Source organism: Elephas maximus, chromosome 7, assembly GCF_024166365.1.
Source record: "Elephas maximus indicus isolate mEleMax1 chromosome 7, mEleMax1 primary haplotype, whole genome shotgun sequence".
In the NCBI taxonomy this organism is placed as follows: Eukaryota; Metazoa; Chordata; class Mammalia; order Proboscidea; family Elephantidae; genus Elephas; species Elephas maximus.
In genome coordinates, this window is record NC_064825.1 from 16521864 (window position 1) to 16549337 (window position 27474).

General features: G+C 38.3%; 2 protein-coding genes across 4 annotated transcripts in view; one reads left to right on the forward strand and one right to left on the reverse strand.

Moving 5' to 3' along the window:
* The window catches only part of PDGFD (platelet derived growth factor D), a 272892-nt gene that overhangs the window by 132300 nt on the left and 113118 nt on the right, over positions 1 to 27474 (forward strand). The window lies entirely within an intron of this gene.
* DDI1 (DNA damage inducible 1 homolog 1) lies at positions 12517 to 13731 on the reverse strand. Its single transcript, XM_049893042.1, has one exon. It carries the CDS (start codon positions 13729 to 13731, stop codon positions 12517 to 12519), a length of 1215 nt encoding a protein of 404 aa, XP_049748999.1.

Here is a 27474-nt window from a genome sequence, read left to right on the forward strand (position 1 = left end):
CTACTCACATGGACACTCTGGGGAGAACAAGAATGTCAAGAATGTTTGAGGTGAACTAGGAGATAGAAGAGTGATCAATTAAAATAACTAGCTTTGAACTTGCTTCTTCAAGGAAGAAGAAAGCAGAACAAGAATGACAGAACTGAGTTATAATCTTTTAAATGCTCTTGGTCAAATTTCCCCTTAACATTTTCTATTTGGAATTGAATTTTTATTTCTGCCTAGTTGGCTGGATTCCTCTGGATCAGTAAGTTACCCTCAAGGTGAAGACTGTGTCTCCCAGGAATAGAGCTTTGAAATGCCTGTGCTTTTTGGAATGTCATAAAAATTTACAAAAATACAGCCAAGAGAAATACAGCTTGTCACTAATGAGATATTACATTTGGAGTCCAGAAATCTCTGCAGTTCTCTCAAAAATGTGTATTAGGTTATTCATTTGTATCTTGGTAGACTGAAATAAGTCAGTAGCTGCTTAATTGCTATAAAAATATAGCAGACGTACTTTAGCTGTCTACTAAAATCATTTTGGCCAACTATAAACAGATATAATGCATTTAATCTGACCAATCACCTTTACCCATTCTCCCTTATATCTTAACCGAAGAATGCTACGTCACTACTTTTGTAACTTTCTGTGAGACTTTAACACATCCATTTCATTGGCTGCCAAGCTTTTTAGACCTTCACAAAACTATAGAAGTTATAATGCAAATGGACTTTTGAAATATCCACATTTGCCTTTATAGCATTTAGCCCCAACCTGAGATATGTTTGCTGTTGTTAGCTCGTTGGTTAAGTTGGCCACCAACTCTTGGTGACTCTATTCACAGGGAAAGGGTTGGACTACCGTGATCCTTAGGGTTATCACTGGCTGATTTTCAGACGTAGATTATCAGGCCTTTTTGTTTCCTGAAGTATAGGGTCGCTATGAGTCGGAACCGACTCGACAGTGCTGGGTTTTTTGGGTTATGTTTAGAATATGTTTTAATAGGAGAAAGAATTGAAAACTATATTCTTATGGTTTCTACTTTGGAATATTTGCTATATATATATATATATTTAGTAATGAACACAAATCACTGAGAACAGTGGGATAGCATGGAAGGATTTTTGCATTTTTTTGAAACAAACAGATTTCTTTATTTTTGAATACTTACAGAAAAGAACAAGCACCGTTTTATTTCTCACGTTAATGAGTACGCTTTCAGACTCAGGGGTCATTTATATGGTGAGACTTTGACAATGGAGACCTTGCCATATGGGGACATAAACTCCTATAGCTTATGAAATTTCAATGAAACTGTTTTCTGTCAGTTACTGATTTGGAAACCAAAAGGTGGCAGTTGGCAGTGTTTGAACAGAGAATATCTTGTTTCCATTTTACTCTAACTGCCCATCTGTTGCTTTAACTTTTTGCTATTATTTCTGTCAGAATGAAGCCTATAGCACTGGCTCTAGTATGTTTATGTAAAAACTGCCTTAATATCATTTAATTCTAAACGCTTGACCAGACAAGCTAGAAGTGAAGTTTTTAAACAGTGAGTTGAAGGACTGGCTCCACAGATAACAGAAGTTAACCTGTCTATGATTTTTGATGTTCCATCGATGTCATCAACTTCTTTTTGCTGACCCTGGTGCACTTCTACTCTGTCCTGTAGGGTTGCTATGAGTCGGAATTGACGGAAACGGGTTGGGTTTGGTTTGGCCCCTCAATTCTGTGAGTTACCCTTATCACAGTCTTTATTGTCCTTGCAGTGGCAAAGCTAAAGGTCTCACTTTGCCATTTTGTTTTTCCTCAAAGTATGTAATGCACTGATGTGTTTGGCTGACCTGGTTTTCCTTAGAAACTTCTCAAGTCTCTGCTTTCACGGCAACATCACAGTTTGGTCATATCTTCCTCTCCTTAACCCTAGTCCCCAGACTGTTTACAAGTTCTACCACAGAATCACGGGCCTTCCATGTTTCCTCTTGTCCTCAAACAGACACTCAGCAAACCTTCTGCAAATCATCTTCAGCCTGTGTGCACATCTCTTTATCAAAAATCAGCTCATCTTTTAATTTTCCCTCTTTGTGGAGCCCTATCTTATATTCTATTCATTGTATCTTGACCCTTGATAGCGCCATGATAACTTAAAATAAATACAACAAATCATTATTTTTTTGTGCTTCTTCTGAAGTTTCTTCTCCTTTGTTTAAATATTCCTTTAAAACTTCAAAACCTGGATTTACTTTGAGATTTAAATTCACTCAATCAGTACCTTTACTATTAGTATAAATTATATTATTATTTTATCTGTAGTTTTCAGGACAGTCTAAGTTCATAGATAATTTAAATATTTATTTTAAGTATCCCATACTTCTCTTTCTACTAATTTCATTTTTTTGTTTTAGTCACATAAATATATACCACTTCCAAGGAGACTTGAAAATTAAAGCAGTTTCATTAATAAATCCAACTTCAATATATTATTGATTTTCTTAAGGAATTCATAAAATTTGAACTCTTTCAAGATCTTTTACTATATCTTTTAAAATGTGGTTTTCTTGTCATTTTAAAAATGATTAAATTTCCAGTCCAGAAATAGGTGATGAATGAGTTTAAAGAAGTTTATCCTAACCAAACAGACCTTTTGGTTAGCACCCACCCAGTGCCTTTGGTTAGCAGCCAAGCTCTTAACCACTGCTCCACAAGGGCTCCATACAAATAGATTAAGACATTCTATTTTCAACATTTGAACATGTGCTGATAACACGGACCATTCTGACTTATTAAACGTGCACCTTGTATAGAGATGCATAGCATACCCACATGGCTTTTAATTAAAAATCCATTCCAACATGAGTAGAGTGACTAACTGTCCTGGTTTGCTAGCACTGAGGCGGTTGCTGGGACTTGGGGAGACTATTAGTTAACCGGGACAGTTTTGAGCAAATGGGGATGAGTCAGTTACCATAAACACTAATTAAAATTGTACTTAGAGTGGAACTGTGGGCAACTTTACCAGACTAAAAGCACTTTAAGGGCTTATTTCTTAAATCAGTTACATTTAAATCTGTACAGGCATACCTCAGAGATATTGTGGGTTCGATTCTAGACCACTGCAATAAAGCCAGTCAAATGAATTTTTTGGTTTCCCAGTGCATATGAATGTTTACACTATACTGTAGTCTATTAAGTGTGCAATAGCATTATGTAATATATATATAAAGTATGTGCCTTAATTAAAAAAATACTTTATTGCTAAAAAAATGCTAACCATCATCTGAGCCTTCAGCAAATCATAATCTTTTTGCTGGTGGAGGGTCTTGCCTCAGTGTCGATGGCTGCTCACAGATCAGGGTGGTGATTACTGAAGGTTGGCGTGGCTGTGACAATTTCTTAAAATAAGACAACAATGAAGTTTGCCACATTGATCGACTCTTCCTTCCATGAAAGATTTCTCCATAGCATGTGATGCTGTTTGATAGCATTTTACCTACAGTAGAACTTTCAAAACTGTAGTCAGTTCTCTCAAACCCTGCCGGTGCCTTATCAACTAAGTTTCTGTAATATTCTAAATCTTTTATTGCCATTTCAACAGTGTTCACAGCATCTTCTTCAGGAATAGAGTCCATCTCAGGAAACCACTTTCTTTGCTCATCCATAAGAAGTAACTCCTTATCCATTCAAGTTTTATCATGAGATTGCAGCAATTCAGTCATATCTTCAGGTTCCATTTCTAATTCTAGTTTTCTTGCTATTTCCGCATCTTCAGTTACTTCTACTGAAGTCTTGAACCCCTCAAAGTCATCTATGAGGGTTGGAATCAACTCTTCCAAACTCCTGTTAATGTTGATATTTTGACCTCCTTCTATGAATCACAAATGTTCTTAGTGGCATCTGAAATGGTGAACTCTTTTCAGAAGGTTTTCAATTTACTTGGCCCAGCTCCATCAGTGGAATCACTATCTATGGCAGCTATAGCTTTACGAAATGTGTTTCTTAAATAATAAGACTTGAAAGTCAAAATTACTCCTTGATCCATGGGCTGCAGAATGGATCTTGTGTTGGCAGGCATGAAAACAACATTAAGCTCCTTGTATATCTCCATCAGAGCTCTTGGGTGACCAGGTGTGTTGTCAATGAGCGGCAATATTTTGAAGAGAATCTTTTTTTCTGAGCAGTAGGTCTCAACAGTGGGCTTAAAATACTCAGTAAACCATGTTGTAAACAGATGTGCTGCCATACAGGCTTTGTTGTTCAATTTATAGAGCACAGGCAGAGTAGGTTTAGCATAATTCTTAAGGGCCCTAGGGTCTTTGGAATGGTAAATGAGGATTGGCTTCAACTTAAAGTCACCAGCTACGTTAGCCCCTAACAAAAGAGTCAGCCTATCCTTTGAAGCTTTAAAGCCAGTCATTGACTTCTCCCCTCTAGCTATAAAAGTCCAATAAAAGGCTATTCCATCTACATTGACAACCTGTTGTTTAGTGCAGCTCCCTTCATCAATTTTATTAGCTAGGTCTTCTGGATAACTCACCTCAGCTTCTACATTGGCACTTGCTGCTACTCCTTGCTATTTTGTATTATGGAAATGGCTTCTTTCCTTAAACCTCGTGAACCAACCTCTGCTAGCTTCAAACTTTTCTTCTCCATCTTTATCACCTCTCTCAGGCTTCATAGAATTGAAGAGTGTTAGGGTCTTGCTCTGGATTAGACTTTGGAATAAGGGAATGTGATGGCTGTTTTCATCTTCTATCCAGACCACTAAAACTTTCTTCATGTCAGCAGTAAGGCTGTTTCTCTTTCTTACCATTCATATGTTTACTGGAGTAGTACTTATAATTTCCTTCAAGAACATTTCCTTTGCATTTCGGCTTGGCTAACTGGTCCGTGGAAGAGAGCTAGCTTTCATCCTACCTAGGTTTTCAACATGCCTTCCTCACAAAGCTTATCATTTCTATCTTTTGATTTAAAGTGACAGTCACATAACTCTTCCTTTCACTTGAACTATTAGAGGCCATCATAGGGTTATTAATTGGCCTAATTTCAATATTGTCATGTCTCAGGGAATAGCGATGCCCAAGGAAAGGGAGAGAGACAGGGGAACAGCTGGTCAGTGTAGCAGTCAGAACACACGCAACATATATTAAGTTTACCTTATATGGGTGTAGTTTGTGGCACCCCCAAAACAATTACAACAGTAACACCCAAGATCACTGATCACAGATCACCAAAACAAATATAATAATAATGAAAAAGTTTGAGATACTTCGAGAATTATCAAAATATGGCAAACACGAGGAAGTGAGCACATGCTGTTGGAAAAATGGTGTCGATAGACTTGCTGACGAAGGGTTCCCATAAACCTTCAATTTGTAAGAAACACAATATCTTTGAAGCACAATAAAGCAAAGCACAATAAAACAAGGTATGTCTATAAGTGTGTGTATCAGTTATGTCATTAAGCCAGAACATATTTATTCTAATTAATTTTTACATGAAAACCAAGTTAAAGTTAAAAACAAAGCCACATTTTCTCTATGCCAGTTTAATAACACTTGGGACTTTGTCCATGTATTTATTAATATTTTCTATAAAATACCAGGGACTAAGATATCAATAAGCGATTACTCCAGAAAACTCAGCACTTATTAGATATTTGTTAATAATTTGGGGCCCAATCTAGATTTTCTAAATGCCCAAACACTGGTGCAATTGCTACCTGTTTGGTATATCATTGTCCCTGAGAACCCCTGTCTTTTTTATTCCCTGGAGTTAAAGTATTTGACAAATGCTTCATCAAGTTAACCCATCATCTAGTTAATTTCTCCTGCCTTCTGTGCTCTGGTTATTCGCCTATTGTGCAAGCCCAATCCCTTTCCATTAGCTTTGTGAGAGGAGTAGTTCTCTATCATTGCTGGATCATAGTCCAGGATTAAGCCCACTAATAGCAAGTAAGTTGAGCACAATGCCACTGTGGGTCAAGGCAGAGACAGACCAGAAACTTCACCTTGATGTTTAGCCTGAATATCAACTATACGCTAACTCCACATGTCGGAAAACTTGGTCATCTCAAGGGACCCCTGATGACTCACCTTTGAGGAGGTGACAGATTCTACTGCACGCCTGACTGCAGCCCACAGCTCCAGTTGAGATCCAGAGATCAGTTGCTGCACTGAGGAAATCTAGCCCCTAAATCAGTGTCTGGCATACAGTAGGTGCTCCATAAAATTTTATTGGATAAATCCTGCTGTGTTGTAGTTAGTGTCTTACACAGTGGGCAGGAGGCCATTTCCCTAAACTCTGTATTCTGTATTTCATGAATCAAAATTGAATTAAATGTTATTTTTGGATCCTTTTCATTGTACTTCTTTTCTAATTCCTATAACTGGACTTTTAAGGTTTTTAAAGGCTAAGACTATAACTTACATTTCCTTGTGAGACTGCATGGCATAGGACAAAGACAATTCTCTTGAAAAAGTATATTGAATTTTTAGTGACTTCGATAAATGCAAAACATTGATATTTTCTGACTAATAGACTAATTGAATCCCTCCATATGACATGGGTTTTGAAAGGAGAATATGTGAATCATGTAATTTTTAAGTAATTTTTCTGTCCAACTCAGGGAGTCCTTATAGTAAAGCCCTAGAAGAATAAGAATTCAGAATGGTGACTGATGTTACAGGATAAGAATTTGATGGATCTAAGTGAATTTTTTTTTTTTTTTTTGGTTTAAGTGAGTTTTTTACCTGGAATATGCTTATGCTGGTAATTGTCTATTTTATTTAGACAGAGCATCAATGCATCAATTAACAGTTATATATATATATATACTCTATAATGTATATTGTATGTTATATTTTACATATACTCTTCACCCTCGTCTAGAACATAGCACACATAGACTACTATGAAGTTTAATGTAGGAGAAAATTACCTTGCGATTTTTACGGAGTTCTTAAAATGAGCCTCACTGATTAGAAATATAGAAAAACTATATTTACAAAATTCGTTCTGAGAAAATAAAGATGCAATCATTAGGAAACATTCAGTGCAGGAATGTGAGGCACAGCCACCCCAGGTGTACCCATCTCAGCAGTCTGTTAAACGGATCTTGTGATTTTTTTTTTTTTGTGTGATAAAGGCTCAGGAGGCAGAGCAGGACTGCAAGCTCCAGTTTTTGGATGACAGACTCTTAGAAATTCTAAGATTCTAACAGATGGACTGGACAGGGAAGCAAGCTGCGGCTCAAAAGCAGGTTTGACTCAGGCTCTATTGTGAAAATAATGAAACTGTTTTCATTTGTAGAGCACTTACCAATGATGAATAAAGTGTTGAAGGATGGTAGCTTATCCATAAGCTCAGCCACATATAAAAATAGTTGTATCTACAGTACTTAAATCAAGGGAGATTTGGTTAAAAACAAGCCAGGCTTTCTCTCCTCCACCTTTCTTTACCTTTGTTCCCCTACCTTGGTATTTCAGGCTCTTGTTAACCTCAAAGAATAACTATGAACATTAGCATTGATAGATGTCTTTTCTACCAGTTTACTGGTGTGACTCCAAGATCACTCTCTAATCATTTACTCAAGTGTTTCTTTATGGAATGTTGGATGTCAGCAAAAAACTCTCTTAGAATTGGCATTCTGAAAGAAGCTCAATGTTCTTTTAACTAAAAAGGCAACATTTAGTGCCTGTTCTGAAGATATATTGACATCTGCAGGCATCTATTTGTCTTTTGCCTTTAAGGGGGTGGATTTTCCCTTAAAAAAAAGGGGAAATTTTATGTCCCAGTATTTTAAGAAAGAAGTCAAAATTATATGCTCCGCTTATTTCAAACATCAGTCTTCCGGTTTAACTGTTCTGGAATGCATTTTTATAGTCTTGAAATACATATTTATCACAATAGTGAATTTCTTTTAGGTAAGATGGGAATTTAAATGGGCATTAGGTGAAACCATGGGTTTAATGGATTTTTAAATGGCTTGTCATTTTAAATAGTTAGGTTTATTTCATCATGTAGTCTACATTATCATGACTCTTAATGGGAAGAAAGAAAAGAAACTTTTGTGCATCAGCATCGAGGCAGTAAATTCCCAGGGATAGATACGTTTAAGTTGTATATTAGCAACCTGAACTTTAAGAGGAGAGTACGTTTTTTTCAGCATCAGTGGTGGACATTTTAGATACATTCAAAGTATGTTTTACCTGCTTGCTTCTTAGTAAAACAAATTAATTTCTTCATTTGTACCGACATACTACTGATTTCATGCTAACCTATTTTGTTCTTAGTTGGTTAGAAGTCTGTCTTCTACTTCTAACAACAACACAACCATTGCCATTGAGTCGATTCTGACTCATGATGACCCTACGTGTTTCAGAACAGAACTGCACTGTAGGGTTTTCAATGGCTGTAGAGAGGTTGGTGGTTAGAACCCTTCCTGTAGCTCTGTGGCTCCCTGGTGATTTATTCCTGTAAAGATTGCAGCCAAGAAAGTCCTGTAGGGCAGTTCTCCTTTGTCACATGGGGTCATTGTGAGTCCAAATTGACTCTAAGGTCCCTAACAACAACGCTCTTACAAAAATAGATCATCAGGGCCTTCTTCCAGTACTACTGGGTGGCTTCCATGGTGCTGCTGTATGGCTTCCATGGTGCTGCTAAATGAATTTGGATCTCCAACCTTGTGGTTAGTAGTCGAGCCCAAATCATTTGCATCACCCAAGGACTGTCACTGCCCCTTGTTGTTGTAGTTATTGTTAGTTGTTGTCAAGTCACTTCCGACTCATGGCAACCCCATATGTGCAGAGTTGAACTGCTCCATACGTTTTCAAGGCTGTGTCCTTTTGGAAGCAGATCACCAAAACTGTCTTCTGAGGCACCTCTGGGTGTGTTTGAACCACCAACCTTTCAGGTAGTAGTCAGTTGAGTGCTTAATCATTTGTTCCACCCATGAATCCTTCTCCTACCACTACCAGGTTGTAATTACCTCGAGGTCTGGAACTGTGACTTATTCATTTCCATATTTATAAAAGCCTTGCTTGGTGTTTACTTCATGAGTGTTCAATAAAAAAAATTGTTGAGTGTATTCTGATTACTGTTCTCCTGTTGTCAGTAGTATTTTTTACTGATAGTGTTTTGGTACCTTTCACAAAATGGAATTTTGTAATACTTTTGTACCAGTATTCAGGATGAAAATGTGTCAGATAAAACAGGTTTTATAGTGGAAAGAGCTTGGCATTTGAAACCAGAAGACTTGAATCAAACAATTAGATAGGCCAGTCAGTGGTTTTCAAATGCTGGATCATATTCTTCGGTTGGACACATTTAATGAGGCATGTCTAACATATTAAAAAAAAAAAAATAGAATAGGAATAAGATATTAATAAACTAAGAAAGAATGAAAATTTCATATTATTTCAAAGATGTTTCTTGAAAGCACACACACACATATATATGCATGTGTGTGTAAAACTGGGTCACAATGTAAAACATACTTCTTCTAACTGTAGGTTGTCAAAAAAAGTTGAAAAAACACTCGGCAGTAATATATGCAAAGTACTTGGCACTGCATCTGATCTACATAATAGACATGCAAAAGGGTACTGCCTTTACCTAAAACCAATCCATTTAAAATTGAATTGATTAGGACTTGTTTAAGTGTATACAGGATTGAGTCAAGACTTTAAATCCATATAGCTAATTTTTAAAATGTTTTCTGAATTGAGACACAATGATTTAAAAAGAAGAAAATCAGTAAAGACACTAATCACTTAGTTTATTGATGTTTCTTGGAGGTCGTTGCTTTTCAATTCAGTGAAAGTATTTTTAATTTACAAATCTATTCACTAAAATAATATTTTTAGAAGCTGGAATATGGCCAAAGGAATGGACAGAAATTATTAATAGACTCCAAGCTTGTCCTATGAAGAACAATTAAAGAATCTGCTGAAAACCCACAAAAGAGGATATTTAAGATGACACTGATGTTATATATTAAAAGGATTGCCTTATTTCAGAGAGATTAAATGTGCTCTTGGCAGAAGGAAGAATGACGACCAATTTATTGGAAGTTGTAAGACAACAGATTTGAGTTCAAAATAAGAAACAAAGGATTTTACCTAAGACTTGTCCCTAAACATTATAGCTACCTCAGAAAGGGCAGGCCTTGTCACTAGATGAGTTTATACAGATGTTTCATGACAATATGAGACTGTTGTCAGGGAATTCAATTATAGGATTGAGATGAAGGCAGGATGGGTATTGTTGAACTGAATAGCATTTACGCTGTCTTTTAGTTGAAAGACTCTGATTTTTAGACTGGCTCGTATGTACCAGACGTCCTGATAGGCTACATGCTAAGAGTTTATTTGATATTGACCGGACTCATGTAATATGCAATTTGGAGTTTTGTTTGTTTGCTTATATGGACCTTAAAACTGAGTCCAGAAGAAGATATCAAGGGTTTACACATATTTTTTCTTGTAAAGAAATCCATGCATTCATTAGGTCAGTTCTCATCAATTCATAGGCATTTTGTTTATCTCTGGCTTTACTCTGAATTTTTTTCTTCATATTGGTAATTACATTGTCCGAATCAGAGTACTTCATTGGAAACAAAAGTAGAAAAGCACTCTGTCCATTTGGTCATTGTTAGCAGCTGTGCTGGGCATAAGCCCTGGTGCAAGGGTAGACCAGGTTAGGGAATGTGAACATAGGCTATACCTCTCAGGAAGAAGAAAACTGGGACATGAACTGAGAATGGCTGGAGGGGAACAGGTGTCTCTTTAGAAAGAAAGTGATTAGTCTCAGGAAGAAGTGGACCAAGAGAAAGATATTATTATAGGGAAGCTTTTTTTTTTTTAAGCCATAGAGAGTGCTTCCAGTGGCTATAGATCTTAGGAAAACAGCTGGAATGACTGAAAGGGTATTTGAGATGAAAAGATACAGTCTTAGTACTTGAAGGTGCCTTTTCTTCCCAAACAATTTACAGATGAGGAACCTGAGTTCTAAAATATGTGAAGTGATATGCCTAAGTAACATAGAACTAGTACTGGAGCCCTGGTAGCACAGTGGTTAAGAGCTCGGCTGCTAACCAAAAGGTCTGCAGTTTGAACCCACGCCCTGGCGGTACAGTGGTTAAGTGGTCAGCTGTTAATCTAAAGGTCAGTGGTTGGAGCCCGTCAGCCACTCTGCTGGAGAAAAGTGTGGCACTCTGCTTCCATAGGGATTACACCCTTAGGAACCATATAGGGCAGTTCTACCCTGTCCTGTAGAGTTGCTGTGAGTCAGAATTGACTCAATGGCAATGTGTTTGGTTTATTTGGTTTATCAGAACATATGTTTCATGTCTTTGAATCCACTGTTGTTTCTAATACCAGTCTTGATAAATTATGGCCCTGAAACATTTGCCCTGAGTCTGAAGACCTCAGGCAGCTGAACCTTTTCTCTCAGGTGTATTAACCACGGGTTGTAATTAAGCCTAGGCTCCTCCATTTCTCACTACCAGTAGTAATGGAGAGTAGCCCTGTTGGAATGGATCATGGAGGTGAACGAGGCATTAGAGATCTTCTCATTCAGAAGTTTTCAAATGTTATTTTAGCAGTTAAACTCTTTTTTCAAACCTCTTACATAACTGCTTAATATATAAAGTAGATTTTTTGAAAAAGGAGTTGGTCTAATATTGATCTAGTATGAGTATTGGGGCACTTGGGCCACTGCCTGCCTGCTGCACCCCATTTCCAACAGCATGCAACCGGCAGGTTCCCGAAAAGCACCATAATTTGGGAAAAAAAAAAAATCGAATTCAGTGCCTTCATTTTATAGCCAGGGTTTCTTCGTACGCAAGGGAAAGAGAAAATTATTTTAGGAGAAAAATCTGGAATATGGCAAAACTAGCTTGCAGGGTGGGCTGCAGTGAACTTGCTATAGAAATGACTGACTTCAGGGAAAGGAAAATATAAAATAGGAAGAAATGGGGCTTTATGCTGTCCAAATCAGAGTTACAAGTATTAACAACTCAAAAGTATAACTGACCCACCGTTTCTAATACCTTTCACACACACAAAAAAAAAAAAAAATCTGGGAAAACAGACGTGTTTCTCTGAATATAAACAATCATTAGAGGGAATATGAAATAGTTTTGCTTAGATGCCTTGTAGGGTCTGTAGCAATGGCTTTTTCCAGGAATTCTGCAAAATAGCAGCTGGTTTGGACAAGCCACCTTTTAATCTGCTGGGATAATGTCTCTAAAAGAAAAGGCTGGTTTTCCTTTTCATGGATTATCTGGAAATCAACTGGAGCCTCCAGAGCCTTCCCAGTATGAGGTTCCGTGACCTCTGGATAAGGGAAACGGAAGAAGGGCCAAGATAAAGCAAGTACGATTTACATAATTACAGGTCTCAGAACTTAGTCCAGAGGCCAGGTTTAGTTGTTACTGATGTTTTTAATGGTTACATTGCCACTGAGCTCATTTCTTATAATTTCTTGGGACCTGAGACAGCCTCAAGGTGGTGATACATTTACAACCTGCTTCAGTGCCTTTTCCGTCCGGAATCCGTGACTGATTTTTTAATAGGATCTGCTACTTCCTTGTCAGAAGACTCCTCATGCCCAGTATCACTTACCAGCTTAGCACATGGTGGTAACTCTCCCTCAGGAAGAAAGAAAGTCTGTGTGCCAGTGGTACCAATCACCAGCATGTTTTTCTTCAAGTCAATGGAACATTGGTGTCTTTTGAGCATATCTAGTCCTAGAAGCATGTCCATGGGCTGCTCCTCGAGTACAGAGAAAGAGCATTGTAAGAAATCACCTTCAATCTGAATCTGAGCTAGATGAATGCGGCCAATAATTCTCTGTGTGCCCACTCCTTTAGCAATCCCAGCCCATCGTCGGTCCACCAGCCTTATTATGTTACATCTCTCAGCACAAGCTCGGCTCATAATGGTCATCTGTGCGCCTGAGTCAACAAAAGCCTTCAAAGGATGCCCATTCACTTTGCAGTTAATATAAAGCATTACCACTTGTGCAAAACTCTCGGGAGCCTCTTCTATTGCTATATTCATGTTTTCCTCGATGTTCTGCTGCCGGATTTCTTCTTCTATTTTAGCCTGAGCTTCCAGATCAAATGGATCAGCAGAATAAAGGCGAAGCCTCTCTTGTTCTCTCAGAGCCTTCTCCCTTTGCTGCTCCATCAGGACCTGAGAAAAGGTCTCTAGGTTTCCACTGAGCAGAGCTTCTGCCAAGCGAGGGTTGCGTTCTTTCAGCAGGGACAGATCATGGGGATTGGAAAGCAGCATGCTTCGGATCAAGGCTGGGCTGTCCAGACCTTGAGAAGATACCATTTTCTCTCCGGAAGCCAAGCTTCGGGCCTGCTGGGCTGTTTGTGCACGTTGTTGCTGCTGCTGTTGCTGGTACTGCTGCTGGCGGGAGCTGGATGTTCCAGGCACAGCTATCCCACTTATATCTATTCGAGGCTGGTCTGGTGTTCGTCCTGGAGGCCGAGGTTCCACATTCTCCTTCTGAAGTAAGACTACAACATCACCATCTTTTAGGCCATAGGAACCTAGGGAACAGTGGTCATCAGCAAGGAGTCGCTCCATATAGATTATCTGGGTCTCATCAGTAGGGATGCCAGACTCAAGCTCACAGAGCACCCGGAAGTTATGAAGCTCAAAATCAGGGCTGACCTGGAGAGAGAAGGTTACCTCGGAGAGGTCCCTCCGCACACAGTACACAGTGATCAGCATGGCACGGGCCCGGGAGGGCCACGTCGACAGATGGCATTGGATCGTTCACTGGCTGACCGGTCTCCGTTGGTGAGCCACTGCTTCTCACGACTTGGCACTGCTGCTCAGGCTCCTTCACCTCTCCAAGAGGCACAGCCACTCACCAGCCTGGGGACCTCGTCCCAGCTTCAGTGCCTGCTGCTCAGGCCCATGGAGCCTTGGGGTAGCTTGTTGAGTTCCAAAGTTCATTTGTAGGTGTGCTCTTTGGAACTTAGAATGCCTATTCCCATAGACACAAAGTTGCTCAAGTCCGTTGGGTTCCAAGGCCAGCCCTTAAAAGCCAATTGAGGATATGCTATGGAAAAGATTATTTCAGCTCTTCAAAAACACTTTCACGTTCATTTAATTCTAAAACTTTTTTACGTTCTTTTCCTTATTCCCTGCATTGTTTCCAACAAAATAGATGTTACCTTATGTGCTTGATACGAAAGATAAGCCAGACTCGATGCCTGCCCTTGAGGATCTCACATCCCAGGGAGGGATTGATGGGTAAATGGGTAAACCAAATAATGGGGTAAGTGCTTTTACGAAGATGTGGTCATCTTGCTAAAGAAACCAGTAGATCAAAGTAATTTTCTCTCAAGAGGACATACTCAAATTGGAGGATGAAGATGACCATTTTCCAGGTGAAAAAGTGGTGAGCCTCACTCCAGACAAAAGGAAATGGGTGTATAAAAGCAAGAATTCATGGCAAGGCATGAATTCTTGTTATTTCCGGAGAAAGATGAGAAAAGTAATAGGAGGAATTTGTACATTGAATGGCAGGATATAAAGCAAGACCCAATTTATATGTGAATCCAAGGATTTACATGTCATCAGTAAGCAAGAATCCCCCCTGTATTTATAAAAGAGAAAGGAAAGCAAAATATTTGAAGACGGTACTTACAATTGAGTTTTTTTTTTTTTTTTAATTCATCTAAGGAAGACATTTCTAATGATATATGGAGAATCCAGGGTGGCAGAAGGCCCAGTTAAGGGGCTTTCTCAATAGTTCAAAAAGAGAGCTGTTGCTAAAGTCTGAAAAACTGAGGATGACTAAATTGAAGCTGTGGGGAAGGGAAATGTTTCCTAAGTAGAATGGACAGGATTTGTTGACACATTGGGTATGGGGAATGTAAAGGAAGCAAATTGTATGGATAAGAGAGGGTCTCTAAAATGGGATACTCGTTAGAAACAGTCACTAGGTGGTACGGTTAGTGTGCTTGGCTGCTAACCAAAAGGTTGGCAATTTGAGTCCACCCAGAGCTCCTCAGAAAAAAGACCTGGCGATCTACTTCCAAAAAATCAGCCTTTGGAAACCCTATGGAGCACAATTCTACTTTGACACACATGCGGTCCCGATGAGTCAGAATTGACCCAATGGCAACTCGTTTGGTTTTTGATTAGAAATAGGTGTGGTCTTGAGTGGGCAAGTGAGATGAACCTTTGTGGTGATCAATCTGACATTGATTCTGCAGTAAAATGAAAGGTGAATGCCACACTGGAGGCCAGATATGGTTCTCTCTTTGACCCTGGGGCACAGGGCTTCCCTTGTTCCTACCAGAGTAGACTCAGGGTAAATGGTGACTGGATGGAATTTCCTGAGTGCCACTTAATTTTCTCTACATTTCCTAAAGTGTTTATCCTGACTCAGTTTTCCCAAGTGTAATCACTTATGGAACACAAGCCAGTCAACATCCTCTGCCTCCTTGCCTTTCCTTATTTCAAATTTTGTCAGAAAGGATCTGTCGTCCCATATAGGAGAGCACTGTATCAGTTTAGGGGATTTTTTTTTTTTGCTCCTTTTTCTCACATGTTTGACATCTTAGATGGAAGAAGGTGTCTCACTCCTTGCTGTAATTGTCATACTTCCATATTCATATTCATTTATATTAGAAATGTTGAATGAGTGCCCAGTGTGTGTGAAGCATGCGCTAAGTGTACCAACATGAATAATGTACACACAGGCTGTGTCCTTAAAGGAGCTTATGGTGTAAAAGAGGAAAAGTACACACACACACTTGAAATATTAGGGGGTGAAAAAAACCACAGTAGAGGCCTGTACTGTGAAGGAGAAATTTATAATATCTGGAGAGCAAATGAACGAGATGGTGAGGGCTGTTGGACAGGGAAGGCTTCTTGAAAAAGCTAGGCTTAGAAAGATGCCAAGGAGTCAGCCAAGTGGGTCAGAGTTGGCGTGGAGAAACCCAAGAAACCTGCCAAGAAAAGTATGTATGGCCTGACTTTGAGCCTTTAACTGGAAAGGCAGCTCTTCATGATACGGGGGTTTTATACAACTTGGGGGAAGAAATCTAGCATTGTAATTTTCCTGAAGAAAATTGTAAATTATTTTAAAAAAAATTATTTATTTCCCACTATTTATAGAGATGAACGGCCCTTTGGCCCAATGATATTAAGTTATTAAATTTCTTGGCATCCTGATAAGTTCAGCAGACATCAGTAATGGTTTCTTCTGAGTTTGGAAGCAACTTTAATGTGAGCGATACCACATGTAAATCCCTGAGCTAGAGAATAGATGAGATGCCAGCGATACTTGGATTTAGTGCTACGTTTCCCTCCCCCCACCCCCCAGTAGTTTTGAACAGTTTGTTCTTAAAACCTTAATACTTAGGGAGATAATACAAGGGTGTTATTTTTTATTTTTTAAGTAGTGGATGAAATTAGTTTTATAGAATAATTTGGGGGCAAAACAAGAATTCAGGGTTCACATCAAAGTAACATCTTTTTTTCATTAATATTAGCATTGCTTTGTTACTGAACATAATGGAACTTTTTGCAATCTTTTTATTATCTTCTGGTAATTTTTCACTTTTGATGGCATTTTGCATCAATGTGCTTTTTTACTATTTTACTCTTAGAGCATAACATGGAAAGAAGAAAACCTATCTGACCAATTAACTGTCATCATTTCATAGATCACAGGGCGTCAGGACTGGGAGGCATCCTTCTCATCCTCAAGTCTTGTTGCGAAAGAGTCTGGAATCTGAAAAGATAAACACGGCTTCCTGGGGCTGTTGAGCGCTTCCCATTATGCGTTGTTTTCTCCTTTCATTTTACTCAGTACTAGGCATGGGGTCGCTATGAGTCAAAAATCGACTTGACGGCGCCTAACAACAACAACACTGGTGATTCAAATATCATATGTATAATTCTCTTACCTCAAAATTTTAATAAGGCATTTCTTCTGATTGTATAAAAAAAATTGGGGATTACTGGGCCATATACACTGAAACCTGTGAGAGCTGGAACTCAGCAGGGCTGCCTTGTTTTTCTGGGTCTTGCAAGTTTTCTGCCTTTGACAGGTTGCAGTCTTACCACTCTTCTAGTAATCATTTTAGTGGAAAATATTTGCGTTTTCCTCCTCTGACAGGTTTTTGCCTTACACAGGTTCTGGCTTTTGCAGGTTTTACTGTGTAAAGAAATATTCCTAATCATAAAATGTTGTTGTACCATAAATCCCTATTGCACAGATTGCTGAGAAAGGAGTGATCTGAATTATCCGGGTGTATTAGCCTTTTTTTTTTTTTTATTAGTCTAAGGAACTCAAGATTATTGTGACTTTTCTTAAGGAGTTCTTTGTGAAGTATATTCTCTTATTTTCCTTCCTTGGTAAGTACAATATAGAAACATAATTGAATCTTTCTTTGAAAAGTGAGACTCCTCAGGGTCTCGGGCTATCATTCAGAAAACCAATTCTCATTGTATAGCATAAATGCCGAGAAAACAGAAGAGAAGGCTCTGATCTCATGCTGGCCAGGGAAATAACCTCGAAGTAATTTTTTTGGAATTAATCCATAATAATACCTTTTATAATTTGTCTCCTTATAAAGCTTAATGTGGCAAAAAATCCAGATAATTGATGGTTCTACTTATTAGTCAGTTAAAGCACTGTCTGTTGCTTTTCAAAGCAAAATAAGTCTTTTCTATGAAAAGCTGGAGAAGCCGATAAATGTCATTGTGTAACATATACAATAATTAAACTACGTTAAGAACTACATTAGCTTGCTATGTGCCTGGTATTTCTTTTAAAATAAGGTGTAATTGAGATTTATTAAGATAGTTAAATCAACACTTGAGATTTTAATTTTAACTTAGGAAAGAGGCAGAATTTTTAAAGTCGTATGCTTAGGTTAAACAACTAATTTTCTTACTCTTCAATTATTTGCTTTGTAACAATGCAATAAATTATACCAGAGTTGCCATGAATGGATAGCATTTATTTCTATAGATAGTTAATTATTTCTACAGATAGTTAATTATTTAACAGGTACATTAAAAATAGTGTAATGAAAGCTTAGTCTTAAAACCTTAGTAAGTTTTTTAGTATGTTTCCAAATTTTCCCATATGAGAAGGTTTAGTATTGCTTGTCTTTGAAGCTTAAACATCATAAGAGCTGTTAAATAAATATATAAATAAGCAGATATGTAAATATATAAATGAGCATATTTTTGCTTTATTTTATAGATTATTAGTTCTAACATGTCATGACAAAGATGCATATTCAGGTGCATATTGAATGTTGAAAATAGTATAACTTTTGGATTATGTACTTTCCAAGTCAACATATACACGTGTGTATGTGTGCATTTACTTATTTTTCAAAAAGTTAATGTTATAATTTTATGCCTGTCTTAGTTACCTAGTGCTGCTGTAACAGAAATACTGCAAGTGGATAGCTTTAACAAAGAGAAATTTATTCCCTTGCAGCCTAAGACGCTTGAAGTCCGTGTTCAGGGTGCCAGCTCCAGGGGAAGGTTCTCTCTTTCTCTGTCAGCTATGGGGGAAGGTCCTTGTCATCAGTCTCCCCCTGATCTAGGAGCTTTTCATCGCAGGAACCCTGGATCCAAAGGATGTGCTCTGCTCCCAGTGCTTCTTTCTTGGTGCTATGAGGTCCCGCAGTCTCTCTACTTGCTTCTCTTTTATATATCAAAAGAGATTGACTCAAAACACAACCTAACCTTGTAGATTGAGTCCTGCCTTATTAGCAAAACTGCTGATAATCCCACGTTATTAACATAATAGAGGTAGAATTTACAACACAAAGGAAAATCACATCAGATGACAAAATGGTGGATGATCACACAATACTAGGAATCATGGACTAGCCAATTTGACACATTTTGGGGGGAACACAACTCAATCCATAACAATTCCCTATAGTCCCTTCCAATCAGGGCTTTACATCTTTTCATTCCAGTTTGACTCCCTGCTGAGAGTTTGCACTTCTGCCCCAAACCAAAAAAAAAACTCATTGCTGTCAAGTCGAGTCCAACCCACCTACCCCAATGCCACCAAGTCGATTCCGACTCCTGACCAGATAAACTAAATCAGAATCTGCATTTTAACAAGATCCCCAGGTGAGTGTTATGTGTACTGCAAATCTTATTAAAATATTGTTGTCGTTAAGTGCCATCGAGTCCATTCTGACTCAGAGCGACCGTATGTACAACAAAATGAAACACTGCCTGGTCACGTGCCATCCTCGCAATCGTTGTTATGCATGATTGAGCCCATTGTTGTAGCCACTGTGTCAATCCATCTCATTAAAGTTGGTTGGCCAGGTAGCTGTCTTCCAAATTTCTTGGCATAGATGAGTGAGCACTTCCAGCCCTGCATCCATCTGTTGAAACCTCTCAGTTGGTATTCTGACAATTCCTGGAGGCTTGTTTTTCACCAGTGCCTTCAGCGCAGCGTGTACTTCTCCTTTCAGTGCCATTGGTTCCTGCTCATATGGTACCTCTTGAAACGGTTGAACGTTGACCAATTCTTTTAGGTATAGTGACTCTGTGTATTCCTCTCATGTGGTGTTCACGTTCCATCAACAACGTGTTAACCTTCTGAGAGCCTTCTGGGTACCTCTCGCTTCTAGAATAGTTGATTGAAAAGACATATAATTCTGAGCATATTCCTTAACCTCCAAGCGTGATCTTGTGCACAAGAATAAAACATCAATTAAAGAACAATGCAAAGGGATCTGCAAGCCAGTGCCTTCATTAAATCTTTATTATACTTTTCTTTTAGAAGTTATGTCTTTTTCTTTCATTAAAACTATGTGTGTGGGACGTTTTCTCCATTAGTTTTTGATGTCAGATAGTTTATTCAACCTAGAAACCTCTGAAGTCCCTAACTCATGATAACCACCAGTTGCTCTCCAGTCAATTCCAACTCAGGGACAGGCCATGCGTGTCAGAGTAGAACTGTGCTCCATATGGTTTTCAATGGCTGATTTTCGGGGGAGAAGCAGATTTCCAAGCCTTTCTTCCAAGGTGCCTCTGGGTAGACTCAAACCTCCAATCTTTTCGTTACTAGCCAGGGACTCTTTTGATCATGATAAGTGCCCATACGTGTTTCAGTGAAAGGCAAAATAACCACAGACCCCCACAGCGGATAAGTTGTAGTTGTTAGTTGCTGGTGAGTCAGTCAATTCTGACTCATGGCCACTTCATGGGTATAGAGTAGAACTGTCCCAGAGAGTTTTCAAGCCTGTGTCCTTTTGAAAGCAGATCGCCAGGCCTTTCTTCCGAGGCTCCACTGGGTAAATTCGAATTTCCAACCTTTTGGCTAGTGGTCGAGCACTTATCCATTTGCACCACCCAGGGACTCCACAGTGGACAAGAGTAGCAGAAAACGGCCACACTAAAAACCTACATTTTCAGGAGTTCTTTTCACTGCTGCCAGAAGGAAGCCACTCAGGTTTGAAACCACTGTGCTTGTATTTGTTTCCTATTTAATTCTAATTTCTTTGTGGTTTTTATGCTTTTGTGCACCTCGTCCTTCCCCACATAGTCAGTCCTAATGGGAAATCAGTGGAGGCAACAGAATTATTTAGAAGCCTATTGGTCCCAATAATTGCTCCAAAGAACTATATTGTATGAGGAAAGTTATAAACTTGCTTAGTGTTTACATAATTAGTTAAGTTTTCCACCACTTGGGGATAAGCTCAGTAATGTGTTAGTACTTTATTACAGTAAATATTTCATGACTGCTTCCTATGAGCAAGGCAGTGTGCTAAGGGCTTTGGGGACAGAAGGATGAACAGGAATCAGCTTCCTCCTTTAAAAAGCAAGGTGTTTGCTAGGGGAGAAATAAAGCACCTGCACTTTCACTTACTTTATGTGGTAGAAATTAATTGGAGTCATGATAGATGTGCAAATGTTCACCTTTGACACATGAGACTTTGGACCATAGGATGCAGGGTAGTAGCATGCAATCTGTCTAAACAGGAAGAATCTTTTTGGACCAGCCATGCCACCTTAAAATGTAGTTATATAGCAAATCACTTCATTTATGGTTACACTCTGCGTCCAATTATCTTTGTAGAATGGTGCGTGCTGGTTTCCCAGGACAGAGTTATATTGAAAAGATCCGAAATAAAAAAGCCCATTGTACCACAACACAGTCATTTGAATATTTACATGAATTATATGCATGATAGGTGATGTTTCTACAACTGTCATATAAAGGACAAAATCCCTAGATTGTTGTTTATGTAACTTTCTCCATTCTAAACAGCAGCTGAGTTAATTGATCACCACGGTAATTAGCATGGCTAAAGTCCATCTGTGTATAGAATTTAATTATATCCCAACCATGAAAATGAAAAACAAACCATGATAAACAAATGCTTCATTAAAAAAAAAAAAAAAAAGATAAAATAACTCACCTATTTTTCTCAGGGAAAAAAAAAAAAAAAACTAGCAGCCTGAATACAAGGAAATTCTTTCTTAGACCATCCAACTGACAACAGATCCAAAGTGTTTTCCTTTTCCTTATTAGAATGTTCTGGGGACGTTAATGCCTCTGTCTGCTATCTCCCTAGTCTGAGAGATAGCAGACTATCTCTCCATATCCATCCTCTGTTCCATTTTCATATCTATTGTACTTTTGAACATCCTCTTTTACTTAGCTTGTAAAAATGTGCCTAACCACCAAAATGCTCTTGTTTACTCATATATTGGTAAAATATTTCACTGCTGCTTATTCCAGACTATAAACAGTCTCTCTTTGGAGGCCTCTGGAGAACAAGAACTAATCAGTTACCACATGCCCTGGCTTTCAATATCAGGGGCCCTGTTTCTGATATTGTAGAAAAACAGGAGAGAATCATTGATTTTTTTTTTCTTTATAAACAGTGAATGAGACAGAATTTAAATGTCTCAGGTAACCCTGACGAAATTGTTTTTAAGTCTTTTATTTATCTGCATTTCCTTTCTTCCTTAAAAACAACTTAAAACACTATTAATTTTGAACAAAGGCATCGTTTTATTTCATGTTCTTACTGCAGTGTTTTTCATCTAGAATGTAGAGCTGTGGTGGGCCTTCATGCCTGTGGTCAGGAGACATTAGACCGAATGTTCTAAGGATAACTCGTAAATTACTGCTTATGTAACATGGACTCCACTGGCGTTAGACTGAGGTGAAAAAGTGAAGCTCCACTCTTCCCATGGCTTCTGATATTAAAAATTGGGCTCTGAATCTATGTCTTTACAGAAAAGTTTAAAGCAAATAGGATTATCACCTCCTGAATTTGCAGCTAGTCAGCATAAAAAAGAAAAGAAAAGAAAGAAAGAAATGATGGCAACTTTAACTAGGATGTGTGATTTATTTTTGTAGGGATGGATATGCAGCTAAATTATCCAGCAACTAGCCTCACGTCTCTACCTTCTCTACTATAACCTTAGACAAGGTCATTCCTATACGGTATTGAATTTTTCATCTAAAATAACTAGAACCTTTTATCCTAGTTGTTACTATTGTATCATCTTATAGAAGATACTTCTATTAGAGAAAAGAAATTGTTATACTTTTGATATAATAGGCTCTAAGTTAATCACTTCTTAGAAAGAAGGCTGTGAGATCTTTGATGATATCGATGCTTTCTGCTGTGACTAAGAGAAGTCTACAAAATGCAGGGATCATCAAAGACTAGTGTCAAAAATTTAAACAAATTATGTCATTCTACCTTTGTGTAAAATAGCAGTGTTCTATATCTTCAGTTGTGGAAAAAAATTACACATACACACACACACACACACATATAAACTAGAACTGAAAAAGATATACGGTTCAATGAGACAGAGAGGCTGCTTAGCTTTGGAGAAAGAAAAAGGGGGTTTAAGTTTCCCAGCTTTGTCGCTTATTGTCTGAGTGTCCTTGAACAAAGCATTAATTGCTCTGAGTCTCATTATCCTCTTATACAAAATGGAAATGATGACAATAATCTCTTTTCCATAGGATTTTGGCATGGACTTAATGGATAATTTGAATTTGTCTTGTAAATAGTAAAGTGCTATACCAAAGTAAGTTTTTTTTTTTTTTTTTTTTTATGCGAGTAAAAAAAGGAATTAATAATCTGGAAGAAGAAGAAGATAGAATGGAATTTATAAATCCTGAGGGAAATGTATAGATTATTTTTTAACTTGTTATTGACTCAGACTGGATGCTGTTTTGCTTTTAAAGCTGTCACTAATTCCTTTAACTTTGTACCCAGTGCTGCCCAGGCTAGTAGCAAGACTTGGTCACCGAGTCTGTTTCAAAACAAGGAAGCATCCTTCAAAAGTTGAATAGGGAAGTCCCTTACCAGTACATTAGTTCAATGCATTAGTGAATGTCATCTTTAACCATAGCAGTATACAAGGTGTTCTGGAGGTTAAAGAAAGTAGACCACATGGTCCCTGCTCATAAAGACACTTACAGAATATATTGAGAAGATAGGACAGAGTGAAAAGACAAAGAATTTATTCACCATAATTAAGGGTGAAAAATTGTTATATATTAAGCAATAATTATTTGAATGTGTGCAACCAGACTGTTGGTGTTGATGCCAAAAGGTTAAGTATGGTCTTTTTCATAAATTATGATTTGGACAGTTAGATGTAGATGGAATAAGGATAAGGAGAGGGCCTCATTCCAAGAGACACTTTCCTGAGAGCAGATTACAGAGGTGAGCAGATCAAACACTGCAGTAGATCGCCAGAGGCATTTGGACTGGGCACTTTAACCAGGAGGCTGTGAGGCTCACAAAGCTAGGAAACTCCTCCTCGAGACAACTGATAGCAGCCAGCTAGGAAGTCCCTTAAAGAAATGGGATTTTGACGAAAGTCATTGATCCTGTGACCCATGGGGAGAAAAAGATGGAGACCCTCAGCAGCAGTCTTCAGACTTTTTAGTGGTATAACTCATTAGTTTAAAAAAAGTTGATCACACTTTCAATATGTGTGTATTTATAAACTATGTAGTATTATACACCAGTAACATCAGGTGCATTATAAAATATGGGGTCCCTGAGTTGTGCAAATGGTTAAGCACTTGACTACAAGCCAAAAAGTTGGCAGTACAAACCCACCCAGAGGCACCTCAGAAGACAAGCCTAGCAATCTTCTGCTAAAAGGTCACAGCCTTGAAAGCCCTTTGAAGCAGTTCTCTGCACACATGGGGTTGCCACAAGTTGGAATCCACTAGTGGGCAGTTAACAACAACAACAAACATTATAAAATATAAAAGGGATAGAAATTTTCAATCAGTGAATTAAAAATAATTGCAAACGGGAGTTCTAATATTCTTTTTCTGCCCTCTCCAATGTATCTTGCAGTGCAGAAACCTCACTTCTGAGTCTACTGTCTTAGAAGAGAACAAAAAATCGTCGATGGTTTGACTGTATGGCCAAAGGGCAGGCACCTTTTCAGAATGGCATGGGTTGGAGTCAAAATAGGGGGATAAGAGGACAAAGAAAGTGACTTTGAGTGGCATTGCAGGGAACCACACACATAGCATCACATTTGCGGATGGAGCCCAGCTTCACCTAAACTCAGCCAGGTGGAGGCCAAGAGCAGGTAGTGACACCACAGCCGAGGAGTTGGTAGCAAAAGCAACAATGGCAGGAGCAGCAGAAACACACCTCTACCTACACAAGCCCTACCACCCATTGTACCCTCATATCGGAAGAAAAATACAAAGGGCCTCTGAAAACCTCTGTAGAGAAACCGTGAGCAGCCCAAGAGTCAAACGATGTGGGCAGATCCAAGAGGAAAAGAGGAAAGCAGGTTGAGGAAGACTTTACCTCTGGTACCCAGTGGCTGGAACAGTTCATCAGTTCTTTAGAAAGACAATAGTGGTAAATAAAGCATGGCTTTCTGATACAGACAGGAGCTGCCCACCTCATAGCCGGAGCCCACATTTTGTGTGAACTCTGGCAGCTTCACATTTCCAGCACCTGTGTGTCTTGGTTTTGTGTGTGAGGGCTTTTTCTGGAGTCTGGAGAGCTTGCTCAGACATCTTCAACCTTGAAGTTTGGGGGCTTTAATGTTCCCAGTGGAAGCTCTGAAATGGTGAAGAGTGGAATTCAGTGGATAAGTACCCCAGTTTCCCCATCTCTCTGTGGGGCAGTTCTGAAGTACGTTCTGTGTGGTTCCTCACTAGGGTTGAGCCACAGCACTAATGTACTCATTAGCTTTTCTTCCCTCCCTGTCTGTTTATCCACTTTCTCACTTGTGCTTCCTGGGATGATGTCTCAACTAAATTGCTGTGCAGTCGATTCCAACTCGTGGGGACCCCATGTATGCAGAACTGTGCTCCATAGGGTTTTCAGTGGCTGAGTTTTTGGAAGTGGATTGCCAAGTCTTTCTTTGGAGCCAGCTCTAGGTGGACTGGAACCTTCAGTCTTTCCGTTAGCAGTCAAGCGCATTATGCATTTGCACCACCCATGGAATTCACTAAATAAAACTAGCTGCACCCAAGTCCTTGACTCTGAGTCAGCTTATGAGGAGAAATAAACTGTTCATGAATTTGGGGAAAAAATACCTACTGTGTTGTGTTTGTTTTGTTCAAATAATTTCTTCTAGAGTCTCGAGCAATTCATGTAGATATAAAAGGACATACACAATAGATTTACACTTCATACCATGTGGTGAAAATTATGGTGCCTGGATCAGGGTTTGAGGTGGGTGTGTACCTTTTGTTTATTCTACCTGTTCTGTAATAGTGTTCTCAACTATTGCCCTAAATTGGCAGATTCAAATTCAAATGGACCATGTCAGCTGATCTCACAGTTTTCTGTATTTGGTAATTTCAGTAAGTAATAAAATGTACTAGGCAGAGAGTTTGGCATAAATCTTAAGAACATGGACTTTGGATACACCATGGCTCAATTCCCTACTTGAAACTATTAGTTCTGTGCATAAATTTCTTTACATTTTAAAGAAGAATTTCAGCATTGATATCCTGTTGACCACTGAGAAGTCCACCTGGCTTTGATTTGGAGGCTTTGTTTAAAGCATTCTGTTTCAAATGTGTCAGTTAATCATAGTTAAATTGAGCAGTATAACTTGGCTGAGGAAATATTCCATATTCTGCCCACAACCCACGGAGATCAGTTCTTCAGTAAAGATTATACAGATTTGACACTTACATGTGCAAATAGGTAATTTGTATGCACATTTTGACAGAGGCCTTATGTGTCTATTTCATTGTTTTGACAACAATAGCAAATATTAAAGAGACACTGACTTAAGTATCACTTGTTTATATGCAATTCAGTCAACTAATTATGGCTTTTTGAAGAAAATTCATGGACTCACCGTTTGTTTTGCATGTGAAATATGAATAGAATAACAGCATGATCACTAATGAGTAAAAGTGTTTCAGTTTTCTTTATCTTTTTCAGATTTATTCTTAAAGAATGTACTTGGAGATATTAATCCTTTTGTTGACCTACCTTATTATCCCAATTTGTAGCTCTAGAGGAAAACTCTCTTTGACACTAAATGTCAAATTATGTATTTTGTGGGCCCTTTTTGTTCACTAGGGTTCCAAAGAAAGCACCTTTTACTCGTGTAATTTTTTTTTTCCCTTCTTATTCTCAGTTAATGTTTCACATATGACATAGACATATGTTTAAATTTCTAAGAGGGTATGGAAAGGAAAGATGTTGGAGAAATGTTTGGGATTATGTTAACATTAGTCAACACCTCCCAAATGTGTACACCTTTTTTGCTTAGCTTAGCAATGTTTGTATATTAAAGTATAATGGCAAATATCAGAGAAGCGTATTATGGTAATTTCATTCTGAATTTAGCTTTTAGACATAATAGGTGGATAGTTTCTAATACAAACCCTGCAGGTAATGTGAAAGTAGTGATAGGGATTTTACCAACCTATAAAATCCCATTTGAAAGTTTGCAACAGGTATAATACCGCTTCAGTGTCAGAAGATAAATGCTAAACATCCATGTAGCACATCTCAAAATCATATTTACTGAATCTTTATTCTATGGCTACATGATGTGTTTCATGAAAAATATATGTGACATTTCTTAATACTGCATTTTTTTAAAACAGTAGAAGAAATTGTATAATTTACTAAGAATGAATCAGTGTTGAGCTTTTTTGTGTTAAAATCAGACCTATCGATATAAGAGTAGTCAATGCCATCTTTTTTCCCTTGTACTCAAAGTCAACACTACTTACATGTTTCCCAATAGGAAGGAGCATTTCTACAATGTTTATATAAATTTGACATTGGTGAATTAGGTGAGATGAAAGAAACTTCACCTAATTGCAAAAAAGAAGCTTGAATCTTTTGAGACCATGAGCTCCCTGAAAAGATAGGATGACTGACATTCTATTTCAGTGTATTAGAGCAAAGACATTTATAGTTCAGAAAAATAAAAAACACAACTCAGAAGACATATTTGTTACTTAGCTTA

Excerpts from the sequence above, each read along its gene's own strand:
- DDI1 (XM_049893042.1), bottom strand. The coding sequence starts at position 13,731 with ATGCTGATCACTGTGTACTGTGTGCGGAGGGACCTCTCCGAGGTAACC.